At 36.1% G+C, this 16,495-nt stretch overlaps 1 protein-coding gene across 10 annotated transcripts in view; it reads right to left on the minus strand.

Annotated features, from left to right (window-relative positions):
• Positions 1-335: 335 nt before the first annotated feature.
• LOC106869675 (EF-hand calcium-binding domain-containing protein 7) overlaps positions 336-16,495 on the minus strand; it is a 53,282-nt gene continuing 37,122 nt past the window's right edge. For all 10 annotated transcript variants that reach the window (XM_089355507.1, XM_089355504.1, XM_089355498.1 and 7 more), the window contains 5 exons: positions 15,957-16,105; positions 14,000-14,122; positions 13,164-13,253; positions 3,153-3,260; positions 336-604 (listed from right to left, as the gene is read on the minus strand). In XM_089355507.1, the coding sequence (XP_089211633.1) occupies positions 533-604; positions 3,153-3,260; positions 13,164-13,253; positions 14,000-14,122; positions 15,957-16,105 (542 nt within the window). In that variant the 3' untranslated portion in view covers positions 336-532. The remainder of the gene's footprint in view (positions 605-3,152; positions 3,261-13,163; positions 13,254-13,999; positions 14,123-15,956; positions 16,106-16,495) is intronic.

Genomic DNA, 16,495 nt, shown 5'->3' on the forward strand with positions numbered 1-16,495 from the left:
ATATTACAAGATTCTCACTGCAGTTAGATGAAAGTTTGGAGGGATTTAATAGATGTAATTGTTAAGAATATAATGCAAGCAATCCAAAGATGCAGTGTTGGATGACACAACTGTGCTGATAAAGATTAAATATTACGATCTTGTACACTTGCTTAATGATTCTTCCTTTACTGCTTTGGCAAACACAATGAAGTTTATGCTTTGCTGATGAGGCTACAATAATACTGAAACATGTATGGAGTTGTCTCTCATACTTGAAGAAATAATTAAAGGATATAGTTCTTTGAAAAGTGGTTGATGATTAGAAAGGCATGCAAAAAACAATGGCAACAACAAAGAATTGCAGTTTTCTTTATTGTTGTTTATACCAGATGACAAAGCTAAAATGCAGGGTTAAAACAAATCTGTTCAACCCATGCTAGCATTGGAAAAAATGTATGTTTTTGTAATATTTTCTGCAATAGGAATTTTAACAGAAGCTCCACTATTGAATATCACAGTTTCATACTAAAATAAGTACCATATGCATTCTTCAGACGACTGTTGCAGAACATTCGACTGTCCATGTTTCCTTTTCATTGCATGGTATCAAAAATTGACAGACCTGAAAGAAGTCATAGAAATAACATTTAAGAATTATTTTGTATCATTAACACATTTTTTTTTAATCCTGTGTGAGATTGTCTGGTTTCTAAACAAAACTTCTAGTTTTAACCCTTTAACACTCAGATTACTCTGTCAAATTTAATGTTTATTTATTTACATTGTTTTGAATTAATCATACATTACCTCATAGCTTTGAGATTTTGATGATGTGTTTGTTTATTTTCAGAATGACACTAAAGTGTAGGTGTAAGAGGCCAGATCTGGCTGGTTTGAATATAAAAATGGTAGAATAATTCGGTTGAATATGGCTGAATACTAAAGGGTTAAAATGTTTGCATTTAAATTTAAGCTTTCTGTCATAGTTACATAAGAGCATGCTTTTGTTATATTATATTCCAAATATTGGTTTGATAATTGGTTCTGATATAAGCACAAAGTCAAAATTTGGGCCTAGAAGAGGGATGTTAGTCAAATTGATCCCAGTATTTAAATGGTATTTTAAAGTTGATCTCAGTGGCATTTGAACTCAGAACACGAAGAGTGGAAACAAATACTGCAAGGCATTGTGACATATGCTTAAATGATCCTGTTAATCTGTCACCCTTACACTATCTTAATAATGGTTTCATAATGAATACAGTTAGTGAGAGGTTGGCATCCTATCCAGAAGAAATTTATTTTGTCTGTGTTCCACACTTTCATATAGCACACATATCTATAAATAAGGGTATGTTGCTACATATACATGAATATCCTAGACTACTTTCCAAGATATCATATAAGTGATTAAAGCAGGTTCCCCCATAGACGTGCTACAATCCCTACATTTTGATTTTTATCCCAAATATCTAATAACACCGAGCTCCAAGTAGATTATCATCATCCAGTCTGCTTTCAGTATAGTTGTTTAGCTACTACTATACTTATCACTATTACTAATTAAGATACACAGAGCTAATGTGGGAGATATTACAATAAGCACAAGTTTATACCACAACAGTGAAACATATGTAGGAAGAAATGGTATAAACTTGTGTATATCACAATTTCTCATTTATTAAATATATACAGGGTGCAGATTTTAAATTGGTGCCTTTGTTTAAACAAAAAAAAAAAATATATACTATTTTGAAAGCTGAGGTGCAAACTAATATCATTTTCCTTTCAGATTGTCATGTCTGCACTTGTACTCTTTCTGTGCAAGACTTTCACAATTGCTACAAATATGTGCCACACTTTCAACTTTCTCCCCACACATTCTGCAGAGGTTCTTTGCACTTGTGTAGTATCTATTATATATATATATATATATATATATATATATATATATATATATATATATATATCCCTTTCCACTGAGCTGGTATTTCATGCCTGGTGAACCCAGACAGATTAAAAGAATACAAGTGACCTAAGGAATGGAAAAGGAAGGCAATGGTGCATGCAGTCTGCGTCAGCATGAATAAGGCCATCGTTGACAACTTAAAGGTCCCACTGCATGCAGTCCAAAGGGTAAGGGAGGAGTTAGAGGACAGTAACTTTGATGGCAACACTATAACTGCAAGGAAAAGTCATAATGACAGTAAGCAAAGACCCCCACCCCACCATTGGGATACGGAAGATTGTCAGGCAACTAGGTTGTGATGAGAAGACTGTTAGGACTTGTGTGAATGAAGACCTTTGTTACAAGTCTTACAAGATGCAGACAGGACAGCTGCTTACTCAGAAGTCCTCGGAGAAGTGCATGAAGAAGCTGTTGAACATGTTGAAGTATCCTCTGGAATCAAACATAATTGTGGGTTTTCTCGGATATAAAAACAAAACAACTTTTGCCAGATCAAGGCGCACAGCAAGTAGAATGATGATTAGTAGTTAACCCACATGAGGTTCTCAGGGTCATGAAAACCAAGTTTCCAGTCCACATCATGCTTTTTGGAATGATCAGCAGTGAGGGACATGTTATGCCTCTTCACATCATTAATGTGGAACTGAAGATGAAGCAGGATATCTACCAGGGCGTTCTAGAGATTGTGGTGAAGCCCTGGATTGAAGAGGTAGTAGGAAGAAGACTTTATTTGTTCCAGTAAGATTCTGCACATGTACATAGTGCCACGAAGACTCAAAAGTGGCTCTTCTGACAAACTTTTACAACCATGCCGGCTTCTTAACTAACCAGACTGCAATCCTCTAGACTACCTTTTTGGAGATGTGGTCGAAAGGGTCACCAACAAGCAGATATTCCAAGATTTATCAGTGGCAACTGTGAAACATGCCTGTTCTTGATTCCACAGTTGTCTTGTGGAGTTTGTTAAAGCTGGTCGGAGTTATATTGATTGATTATATAGTATACAGAGCCAGTAATTTTGTATGTCTTGAATTTTTAATAAATCTTAAATGTTAAGATTTTATGCCTATTTTCTAGAACTTGTTGGCTGCACCAATTCTACGTCAACCCCCTGTAGATAAATGTCTCTTTACATATGTTTATTCATAACCAGCAAGTACATTTGGTACTCCAATAATAAACAAGTAAAATGTATACTTACCTTACAAGATGATGGCTGTACATTTACAGTGTTTTTGAATTGGTTTGTGTTGCTGCAACAATTCATACTTCCAGTGTTGTCTACACAAATAGTTACATTGTTTTTACTCTATAAACAACAACAACAACAACATTGCAGCCATAGATTATAGTTGTGATAACCTCATGAGGATTTATATAATGTTTATGAGTTATTACCAAAACATACATTCAACAGATTAATTATAACTTTACCTTTCTTCTATAGATTGTCTCCACTTGTCTCCCCTTCTACTGTCATCCTTGTTGTGTACAAGTTCCCACCAGGCCCTAAGCTAATTACTATACCCAGAACACTGGTTCTCTGGAACACCCTCCCTGCTTATGTCTTTTCTGCCAGCATTCACTTACAAAGGTTCAAGAGAAACATTAATGACACTAATATCACTGGTCTAGGTAAGTCTGAAAATGGTATGAACAATGCTTCTTCTTCCAGTCACAGCAAATTTTAAATAAAATACTCAAAAGGAAGATTTTGGTATCAACTTATATAGGACCATTCCTGGTTATATGATACAAATTCTCTTATTTTTAAGTATTTCACATCTTAATTAAAAACACTTCACAATTTCATGCAAAAACCTTTTGTTAACTGATGTTCAAACTACTTGTTTAATAAATATAATAACAATGAATAAAAAAAATGTAAATATTTGACTAAATCCCATTAGAAATATTTTTCCCCACTCAGAGTTGCTGAAGCATGGAACAAACTACCTGCATCAGTTGTTAGTTGCCGAGATATTGCATTCTTTAAAACCTCCATGCTTCCTGAAATTCACCAACACTACACCTGATATCTCCTCTCTACTATACGCATGAACACATGTATATCATGACTCATACATTGTTCATTTTCCTGACATTTGTACATAATTCTAAGAACTATAATGCACCTTTGATGAGTTGTAGTGCACCTGAGCACTATACATGATAATTTCATTATCATTATCATAGGATTCTTTGTTTTCTTAACCCTTTTGTTACCATATTTGTTTAGAGATACTCTGTGTTTCTTTCAAATAATTTTAAATATAACAAAGAATTTAGTAAAACAACTTAGTTATCATTAAGCTAGTATTAGGAACATAAATTGTGACTAAGGTTTCGTGGAAGATTTTAATTCAAAACTTATGAAAACAAGACATTTGTACAACAGAACCAGAGGTGTTTTCAGCCAAGTTGGTATCGAAAGGGTAAAACTCATAAATAGTGTATTTCAAAAGAAATATATGGCCAAAGAAAGTTTAAAGTGTTTTTATGAGTAATACAATAGAGATAAGCTATGTCTATTAACCTTCGTTTACCTTTAAAACTCATCACTTCTTTCCCCACTACTTATGTTCTTTGTGAAACCATTTAAATAAGAAGTAATAACATAAACATCCTTTTGTTAAAAATATAAAACTGATGAAAGCTTTACTCTTATGTAAGAAATAATCATTGATTTATAACACTGGCACAAGATCAGAATCTTGGAGAAGTAGCATAATCAGTTAACCCTTTAGCAGTCAGAATATTTTGTCAAATATAATGCTTATTTATTGGCATTGTTTTTTAATTAACCATGTACTGTTTTGTAGCTATGAGATTTTGACAGAGTAACTGTTAATTCTTTAGAATGACGTTGGTGTGAGAAACTAAATCTGGCCAGTTTGAATATAATACAGACAGAATATTTTGGTCAGATATGGTTGGCTTAAATGCTGAAGGGTAAAACCAGCCAAGGTACTTGGCTGCTACATTTTCCAAAGCAGATGAATAAAAGGGATTTGAACTCAGAATGTAAAGAGAAGTGACTAAATAACGTAAAATATTTTGTCTGATGCCCTAATGATTTTGCTAATCAGAAATAATTAATAAAGTGCATCCTCATTGTTGGTGCATATTGCATATACTGCTGAAGCACAAGAATATTTTATGGGTAATGCCAGAATTTAATTCTGTATGTTCTCAGAACGGCAACAGTACATTCCATTATTGAGTGGCGAACAAAAGAAAAAAACTTCTCTAGGCATGGGTTAGATGGAAAGGTACATGTACACATACACACACACACACACACACACACACACACACACACACACTCACTTATACACACACTCACTAACACACACACATGCATCAACATGTGCAAAATCTGTGATGATCATGACTGGAACATGTTTCAACATAAGTCTGCTTCATCAGGGCTGACCTGGAGTAAATAACAACAACAACAACAATAATAATAATAATGGATACTGTGCAACTTTGACAAGCAGGTCTGATGAGATGTAAATAGTTTTTCTGACAAGTGTGAGATTATGAACCCAAAGTATTTTTTATATGACAAAGGTCAGGAAAACGTGGAAAATTTAGACATAACTGAAGTCATCAAATATTGAAAATGCTGACATATTGACAATAATGGATGCTATAAATATTCATAGGCTCATTCACAGTTATATAAATAATCATTCTTACAAAAACAGTTTATTGTACTTAGGAACAAACCATTGACTTATTTCAGGTTTATTCTACCAAACCAAGAAATTTGTGGCAGTCTTGTTTAATGACTAAATAACCAGATTTTCATTTTATTTTATTTCTTTTTTTTTTAAGGTCTAAGAGGGAAAGGGTAGCACACAGGACTCTTTCCTGGAAGGTGCGTTTCAAGACTGGTAGAATGAAGGGAGGGAGCTACCATCAGATGGGAGACCTGTCCCTAATGCTGTGGACTCAGCTAAAGTCATCCATGAACAAACAAGGTGGTGGTGTTAAACATGGCTATAGATTATATCTACAACTCAAACATAAAATTACTACTACTACTACTACTACTACTGCTACTGCTGCTGATGATGATGATAATGGTGATGATGATGGCTCTTTCAATTTACTCACAAGGTGAGCAATTTTAACAAGAGCTGGGTAGCTAGTTGATTACATTGACCCTAGTACCTCGACTGGTACTTGCTTTGTCAACCCCAAAAGGAAGAAAGGCAAAGTTAAGTTCAGTGGGTTTGAACTCAGAAAAAATGCCTCTAAGCAATTTGTCCGATGCACTAAAAAGTGCTCAAATGCACTACAACTTGTTGAGAAATGGTAAGAGAGAGAAAGAAAATTATCAATAAGTCAAACAGGGACAAGTGGCAATGAAAACCAAAAGTGCATGCATGGTACACAGAATATAAAAAAGACAGAAAAGTGAACAGTAAAAGAGCAACAAAGAGAGGAAAGGTGCATAGGTACATCGGGAATAGTGTTGGCAATTTTGGGGAAGCATGGAATTTTTGAAAGATGCATGGTCCTGATAGCTAATAACTGCCAAGGATAGTTTGGTCAATGCTTTGACAGTTCTGCTTCAGAATTATTCCAGATATTTCAGTCATCAGGTTTGCCTAGTATGTAATGATAAGATTTAGCTAAAAAAAAAGAAACCAAAACTACTACATATTGGTTTCAAATTTTGGGGGAGGGGATAAGCCAAATACATTGAACCAAATGTTCAGTTGGTACTTATTTATTTGATCCTGAAGGGATGAAAGTTAACCCCAGTGGAATTTGAACTCAGAATGTAAAGAAGACAGAAATGCGACTAAGCATTTTGCCTGGTGTGCCAGGGTTAAACAGAGGGGACAAACAAGGACAGTCAAAGGGATTAAGTCAATTACATCGACCCCAGTGCGTAACTGGTACTTAATTTATCGACCCCAAAAGGATGAAAGGCAAAGTCGACCTCGGTGGAATTTGAACTCAGAACGTAGCGGCAGACGAGATACCGCTAAGCATTTCGCCCAGTGTCCTAACGTTTCTGCCAGCTCGCCGTCTTAAACCTATTATGCTAACAATTTTGCCAGCTCACTGCCTTAAACCTATCATGCATGAAAAGTAATTAACTATAGGCACAGGCATGGCTGTGTGGTTAAGAAGCTGGTTTTGCAGCCACATGGTTTCAGGTTCAGTCCCATGGTGTGACACCTTGAGCAAGTGTCTTCTACAATAGACCAAGGTCAGCCAATACCTTGTGAGTAAATTTGGTAGACAGAAACTGTGTGGAAGCCCAATGTATATGAGGTGCTATCAAAAAGTTCCTAGACTAGTTATGTTTAATAAAAAATAACTTATTTACCAAAGTTTTAATGCAAAATTTCACATTGGCTCTTTGTTCTAACTTCTTGTCCATAACAAAATCACAGACTACAGCATACACATGATCACAAAAATACAAATTTCACAACTTGCAAAGTAAACACGATGATGTCACTCAACACACTGCCTCATGAAGGTCATTGCTAACTCTTACCATGTGCTGCCACCTGTTGATGTGCTACAGAACTAGTCTGGGAACTTTGTGATAGCACCTCATATACATTGGGTTTCCACACAGTTTCTGTCTACCAAATTTACTCACAAGGCATTGGCTTGTATATCAAAATAAAAGATCGAAGGTCCTTCCTGAGCCATAGGCTTATAAGATTGGTTTCCTAGATCCTGTAGTGTGAATATTTCTCCTGGATGGGATGCTGGTCTGTCATGAGATTACTCACTTTTGCCAGCTGAGCTGACTGGAACATCATGAAATGAAGTGTTTTGCTCCAGAAGACATCATATCACCCAATCCAAGAATCGAAACCACAATCTTATGATCAAGAGTGTAATACCTTAATCACTTAGCCACCTGCCTCCACACACACACACACACACACACATGTATGTGTGCATGTAGGTATGTATGTTTGAATGAATATGTACATGTGTGTCTTTATGTTTGTGTTTGTCTCATACCATTCCTACCACTGCTTGACTGTCGGTTTGTTTATGACCCCGTAATCTAGCAGTTTGGCAAAAGAGATTGATAGAATAATTACCAGACTTTGAAATATAAGTACAGGGTTCAAATTTGTTTGACTCAATACTTTAAGGTGATGGCTCATCATGGCTGCAGTCCCGTGAATGAAACAAGTAAAAGGTTTGTCTTGTATGGGAAATTTTAGTCCAGAGACTTACAAGGTTACTGTCAAATAGAACCTAAAAACTGATTGGTATGGAGGGATTCACTCACCAATACAGTGAGACTTCTGGCCCAGAGACATGCTGTCTCCTCATTCTGTCTTTTCTACTACTACTACTACTACTGTAACTTCTCCTCTTCTCATGTTCTCCTTGCACCACTACCATTACCACTACCACCACTCGGCAAAAAAAAAAAATGAAGATGATTTTAATGATGATGACAACAACATCAAAAACAATGATGATGATAGTGGTGGTGGTGGTGGTGTGATGATGACAATGATAATGAGGCTATTGATGATGAAGATGATGATGATGGTATTGATAGTGGTGGTGATGATGACTGTGGTGGTGGTGATTTTCATGATGATGAGAATAACATCAGGAACAATGATGATAATGGTAGTGGTAGTGGTGGTGGTGGTGGTGGTAGCGATGATGATGATTAAAGCAATGATGATGATGGCAATGATGATGATGATGATGGTGGTGGTAGTGGTATCGAAAATGGTGTTAGTTGTGGTGGTAGTCGTAGTGGTGGTGGGGTTCAGTGGTGGCAGCAACTGTGATGATGATGATGATGACATTGATGATGATGACAAATAGCATTCGTGCTAACATTACTTATGCACAGAACTGGTGTCACCTGCAGTCGTGACCAGAGTTGGTAATATTACGCCATCCAAACAGATGTGGTGGTAAAATGTGTACACTGCTCAGCTAAGCTTACCTTAAATGTGACAATCCCAGCTTTGCTGACAGATGCAATCAAACAAAGGACAAATACTGCGAACGTTTTCTCAGACACATGTATATGTATGTGTCTTGAGTTTGAATAACTATGTGCAGGACTCACTTTGTAGACATATGTATGTATGTAAAGCCACATATAAGTACTTGTGTTTCAATGTAGGCAGTTTGCATTATGCAACTAATTTCATTAAGTCCAATAGGAGGGAATGGTAGGACTAAATCTGACGCAGTATTTAGTTTGACTACTGATTCTAGTAGTCCACCAGTAACAATGATGATTCTGTTCATGGGAGAAAGGACAACTCTGTCTCTGTCTGTCTCTCTCACTGTTTGTTTTCTTTCTCTCTCTCACTCTCTCATTTTCACTGTATGTATGTATGTATGTATGTATGCATGCATGCATCTACATAATTATGTATGTATGTATGTATGTATGTAGATGTGTATGTATATGCATATGCATATGTGCGTGTAACTATGTGTGCATCTATGTAAATATGTATGTACATATGTTAATAGTTTCTACACTCAATATTGCTCTAACCTATTGTACTTTTGCCTGCTGCACGCAGGCATAGAAAAGTAGACATTAAAATGATGATATATATATATATATCATCACTCTCAGTGGTTGGTGTTAGGAAGGGCATCCAGCTGTAGAAACTCTGCCAAATCAGATTGGAGCCTGGTGTTGCCATCCGGTTTCACCAGTCCTCAGTCAAATCGTCCAATCCATGCTAACATGGAAAGCGGACGTTAAACGATGATGATCATGATGATGATGATATATATATATGCATAGTTATATACACACACACACACACATATATATACATGTGTGTGCGTGTGTGATTGCATGTGTTTGTGTGTATGTGTGCACGTTTGTGTGTGTGTGTGCACGTTTGTGTGTGTGTGTGTGTGTGTGTGTGTAAATAGATATATTCCAGCCATTTTGTAGTGTGTAGTGGGTGCATATTTTGTGTCACCAGCACTAGTGAGGTTACCAAGCAGCTTGCAAAGCACAATAAAGAAAGGAAAAGGGAAAAAGCTGCTCCTGGTTGAGTAGGAAAGAGTTTCAAAGAGGAGGGAGGTAGCTTTATGTCAGGTGCTGAAAGGCTAAAGTGTGATAGAGTGACATGTACAGGTGTCTCTCTTGTCAAACAATCTTTGTCAATCAATAATTAATAAAATTTAATAAATAGCTACATAAAAGAATTTGTGACATTGATTTCACTATGTTTACAGCATGTGATGGTTGCATTCTACCAGTAACATTCAATGGAGCTGTAAGTTTGGGAGCTTCTGATTTCATATTTGTTACCAAAATATTAATGTCTGGGTGTATAATGGAATGGAACAGTATGTAAAATGACTGGGTGAATTATATGAAACATTTAAGGTTTTACTTTTCTGCCAACAAAGTGAAAAATGATGGTATGCAATGAGCCACATTATTGTTTGTGGCTTGTGCTAGACATTATGCAATTATTCAAGATCTGGCAGATAATAGACTGGGTAAAATAACATCTGATGTCAGCTCATGGAGAGAAACATTCACTCAGTCCCCAATAAAATTCATGGTGGCAGTTTTTGTTCTATTTTCAGGAAAAGAGAGATGATGAAACCATGCTTAGAAAATATGAGGAAAATGTTACTTCAGAGACAAACTCAGAAACTGACTGATGAGAAGGGTAATGAATGACAAAATTCAATAACAATTGTTCAGTGATAGAACACTGAAGTTAGAAAATGCCCCTGAAATATATGTTTCAGTTGAGCAAGTCACAAATGTTCTGGGAATATTCAGGGTGTGCAAGACCTACCAAGGAATGGATCTGAGAAGACTATTTATAGATTGCCAGGGAAATATGAATGGTGCCTCTATGGAAATACCAGCTATCTTACTGATAAGTATCCTTTTAAAAATGGGGAATGTTTTGGATGGAAGTGAATTGGACATACTCATAAGGTATAGACAAGATGTATGTAGGCAGTCTCGTGGGGAAAAGAAACACAACAGAAAAATTATTTTATATAATATGGACAAGAATGATGATTGTTTTGGTGGAGTAGATCCATGTATGAAGAAGTTGGAAATGTATACAATTAGTGTGTTACATACACAGCCTGTCTAACCCATGCCAGCATGGGACACGGATATTAAATGATGAAGATGATTATATCATGTACATTGAGTATACAAGTCAAATTGTTTGTAAATAACTGGACAGTATTTAGGTAGTTTCCCGAGCTTTCCAACTTGTCCAATATCTTTGCCTTCTTTTCTGCTGTACAAAGCTGACATTACCTTATGCCATTGTGTTTGGGCTGGATCTTTCAAGAATTCTTCATTCTATATTGTAAGCTGTGTTGAGCTCTCTCAGTTTCCAAATATAGTTGGCCAGTTGCATAGAAGCCTGCCTATCAAAGGACACATATTTATAAAATATTTCTTTGAATTTACTTTCAACCATATCTATGTATTGGATTTTCTCAGGTGATAAGCATACCGTAGTTGTGGTAACTTCAGCTTCATTTATAGTTGCATGCCTAGACTAAAGAACATATTCTAATTTTTCTATATTAACAGCTTGGAATACTGGAATACCATGTTTGGGTGGCTTGTTGATGATTATTTTTTTAACACAAGTGCATAAGTGAACTGATGCAATGTTTACGAAAATTCATCACATTCAAGTGCGTATATGAATGTGTATGTGTGTGTGTGAGAGAGAGAGCAGGAGTGTGTTTGTGTGTGTGTGTGTGTGCAGACTTTGGGATATATTTATATATATGTGTGTGTGTATGCGTATATACACATACAAGCTTATTTACATAAACACATACATACCTATCTACATTACACACATACACTCTCCACCATAAACACACACACACACATACATACAAGCCTATTTACATAGACACATAACATATATACCTATCTACATTACACATTCACACACATACACTCTCCACCACAAACAAACACATACACACACACATTTATCAATGCCTTATGTAAATTTCATATCCTGAACATTTATTTTGGTTTTCGACTTTGAGAAGAAAAATGCCAGTCATTAAACGAGGGTCAAAGATCTTTCTGGCAAAGTGAAATAACAATTGTGACTGAGTTAAAAGTGGATTTACGGGTTAGAATAGTATCTGTGACAGTCCTGCTAAATGATAACAACATACACACACGCACAGTATCTGTCATAGTCCTGCTAATAGGTTAGACATACACACTTGTGATCAATTGAGTTGTAGTTCATTCATTCAGTTTTTCTGACTCAATCAAGAATAAAACCTGTGAAAGTATAAGTGTGGGTGTGGACGGGGTGAGTATAAGAAGTATATCTGGTCTAATGGTAGATGAAAAGCTTGTTTAGTATATTGGTTTCAAATTTTGGCACAAGGCCAGCAATTTTGGGGGAAAGAGTTAGTTAATTACATCAACCCCAGTGTTCAACTGGTACTTATTTTATCAATCCTGAAAGGATGAAAAAGAAAGTCGACATTGGCAGAATTTGAACTCAGAATGTAAGGGCAGATGAAATGCTTCTAAGCATTTTGCTCAGTGTGCTAATGATTCTGCCGGCTCGCTGCCTTAAAGCTTGTGCAGTATATTGATAGGTAGGACATAACTCTGGGGTATACAGTTAAAAGGGTATATATCTGGGGGTATGCAGTAAGACAGAATGTGTTTCTGGGACATAACTAGACAGGGTGTGTTTTTCGGGTATATAGCTGAGTTGAATATGAGTCAAGGGTTTAATAACTGAGCAGGGTGTATGTCTGATGTATATAGCTGGACAGAGTGTATGTCTAGGGTGTATAACTTAGACAAGATGTGTGTTTGAAGTATACAGCTAGATAGGGTGCATATTTGTGGTATATCACTGAACAGAATGCTTGTCTTAGGTATATCACTGGGTAGGGTATGTGTCTGGGGTATATAGCTTTACAAAATGTATATCCAGGGTTGGGTGTGTGTCTGATGTGTAAAGCTACACAGGATGTGTGTCAGGGGTATATAGCTGATCAGGGTGTATACCTGGTGTATGTAGTTAGCCAGGGTGTCTACACTATTTTTTGTTCTCTTCATTAAGGGTGTAATTTTAATGAATTAAAGTTTTGTGGGTATCACTGTATCATGTGTGCCAACATCAACCTATTTTTCATGCAGAAGGCATCTTCAGGTCATTTTCATACTTACAAGGTTCTGGATGACTGCAGTATATCTAACTTCACTGTGGTATTCATGAATCAGAATATCAGGTGCATTTCCAACATTCCATGAGAATCCCTTAAATTGGAATAAAAAGAAATAAAAAAAACAATAGATAGATGTGATTTGAGAGATTTCATTGCTATTTCTAATATGTTAAGTGACCACATAGATGATCCCTTCATTAGCGCTTGTCTCTTAACGCAGTTATTCTCAAATTGACAAATACCAACTCCTCCTGCTACAACCAAACACTTTTTGGAATGTGGTGGGGATCTCTTTAGAAGAAAATGAAATTTGTATCCATTTATAAAAAAACAAACTTTGCTTCCATTTACATCAACATCATCATTATCATCATTTAATGTCTGTTTTCCATGCTGGTATGGGTTGGACAGTTTGACAGGAGATGGCAAAGCCTGGAGCTGCTCCAAGTTTCATAGTCTGTTTTGGGTTGGTTTCTATGGCTGGGTGCCCTTCCTAATACCAACCACTTTACAGTGAGTATTGAGTGCTTTTTACATGGTATCAGCACCAGTGCTTTATATGTTGTACCATCATCAGTGCTTTTTACGTGGTACCATCACCAATGCTTTTTATGCAGCACCAGCACTTTTTAAACACACACACACACATGTATGAGATGGGCTTCAATAAGTTTCTTTGTAGCAGATCCACTCACAAGCTTTGGTCAACTTGGGGCTATAATAGAAGACAGTTGTTCAGAGTGTTATGCATTGGAATCGAACCCATGACTACGTGGTTGTGGAGCAAACTTTTCAAACACAGCCAAGCCTGAAAAAAATGTTCTAATGATTTCTTACCTTGTTGATAACAGATTCACATATAGCTTTTTCCAGATCAACTCCACCGCTTTCAACATTTAAAGCATCAAGAATAGCCTCTGGAGATTCCTCAAGAAACACATTCAGTTCAAATTGAAAAGCCTAAAACCAGAAATAAAACAATGAAATCATATTTATTACAAGTAAAAATACAATTATTTTAAAACAAGTTGCAGTAGATGTTTATTAAAACCGCCACTGCTGCCACCACCACCACTGCCATCACCACCACCACTACCACCAGTCCTTTTTCCATGGTACCAAACAAAAATGTATCAATTCATTTACATTTTAATGAAAAATGTTCCACTACTGTGTCACTCAGCATCTCTTAATGCTGAACATGCCCTCATGGGAGCCTAATTTCACAAGTGAGATTAAATACATGTGGACAGGATTCTGTATATTGACTTATCCTTTCTTTCTATAGTTGTTTTTGCAGTCAATCAATTCCTGTCAGAACAGGCTATTTTAAATTAACAATTTCACACATATTCTGGCCTAGTTTCAAAAGTGTTGCAGTCCACAGATAGAAAACCTTGAGGTCAGTATTTAACAATAGTTGTTCTTATTTCTTCTTTAATTGATGCAAATATTAAAACTTTCAGAACTATTTAACTCTCAATAATCAATAAAAGACAGTAGAAAATAAACTAAAATACTAAAAACAATAAACAAAAACAAAAGACGAATATAGCAGTGTGCTTGAAGCATTTGAGGAACAAATTGAAACAAACAGCATATTACAGAAAGCAATAGCAATGCAGATAGAATATTAAATATAACAAAATAAGAACAAATACATTGAAATGTTTCTTTAGAAATATTTAATTAGTTCTCATAGCCTCAAACTTCTATTTCTTTAATCATATGATCATTTTCTTCTCATACACACAAATCTGACATAACAACAAAATGAACACAATTTCTCTCTCTCATTCTTTAAAGCTTTGAGACTAAATATATATTCCTAAGGTAACATCACAATATCTTTGTTATTGTGATTTTTAACATTTAACATCCTCAAAGGTGACAAGCTGGCAGAATCATTACCCTGCTGGTAAAGATGCTTAACAGCATTTCTTCCAACTTTATATTCTGACTTCAAATGCTACTGGGGTTGAGTTTGCCTTTCATCCTTTTGGGGGTCAATAAAATAACGTACAAGTTGAATACAGAAGTTCAAAATTCCCTGAAACTGCTGGCATTGAGCCAAAATTTGAAGCCAATATTCAATGTTTTCTTGGCATTGCTATTGCCTTCTATAATAAACTGATTTACTAAGAGAATTTTTTTAAATTTTACTCAGTAAGTCTTTTACTTTGTCCATTATTAGGTTATGGTCATTCTAATGCATTGCCTTGAGAGTTTGGTCAAACAAATCAACCCCAGCACTTTTTTTTAAAAGTCTGGTACTTGTTCTATGAGTTTCTTTTGCTGAACTACTAAGTTACAAGGATGTAATCAAACCAACATTGGTTGTCAGGCAATGATCAAGGACAAACCTTAAAACAAAAGAAACACACACATGATAGGCTTTCATACAGTTTCCATTTCCCAAATTCACTCACACTATAGCCTGGGGCATTAGTAGAAGACATATGCCCAAGGTATAGCACAACGGGACCGAACCCTTAATCACATGGCTGCTAAGAAAGCTTTTTAACCTCATAGTTTTGCCTGCACCTGCTATTGAGAAATATTGATCAAAGAAAAAACATGTGTAATTCCTAGTTCCAGTGGTTTTTAAGACACCAGGGCAGGGGACATTCAAGTAAGAAAACAAACTGCATAAAAACAAAGGGCCCAATGTTTTTGGTGCTTGGATATTTCAGAAAGGGAGAATAAAGTTAGTGATGTCCAATAAAAAATGAGACTGGCAGTTAGATAACATTAAGCCATCATTGTGGATCTATAAAAATGGATACAAACGTACTTGGTCAAGAACTAAAGCTCGGTTCAATCCCATACTGTCAAGTGTGATCCATAAATCTTCAGCATCACCATTGTTGTCTTCAGCTTCCATTTCATGTAAATTAAGGAATCCTAACTGTGTCAGTTCACCATCATCCAAGTCAAACCTTTCTGCAAGACGAAGAGGAATAAAAATTTTATAAGGTTATAATTTTGCGGATTATTAACTTCATTTGGGGTGCAAGTGTGGCTGTGTGGTAAGAACTTTGCTCTCCAATGACATGGTTCTGGGTTCAGTCCCACACTATGACACCTTGAGCAAGTGTCTTCTATTATAGCCCTGAGCTGATCAATGCCTTGTGAATGGATTTGGGTAGTCAGAAACTGAAAGAAGTCTGTCCTTTGTGTGTGTGTGTGTGTGTGTGTGTGTGTGTGTGTGTGTGTGTGTGTGTGTGTGTGTGTGTGTGTGTGTGTGTGTGTGTGTGTGTGAGTGAGTGAGTGAGAGAGAGAGAGAGAGAGAGAGAGAGAGAGAGTGTGCATATGATTGTCCACACACACACA

This window comes from Octopus bimaculoides, chromosome 7 (genome assembly GCF_046866305.1).
Source record: "Octopus bimaculoides isolate indiv1 chromosome 7, ASM4686630v1, whole genome shotgun sequence".
In the NCBI taxonomy this organism is placed as follows: domain Eukaryota; kingdom Metazoa; phylum Mollusca; class Cephalopoda; order Octopoda; family Octopodidae; genus Octopus; species Octopus bimaculoides.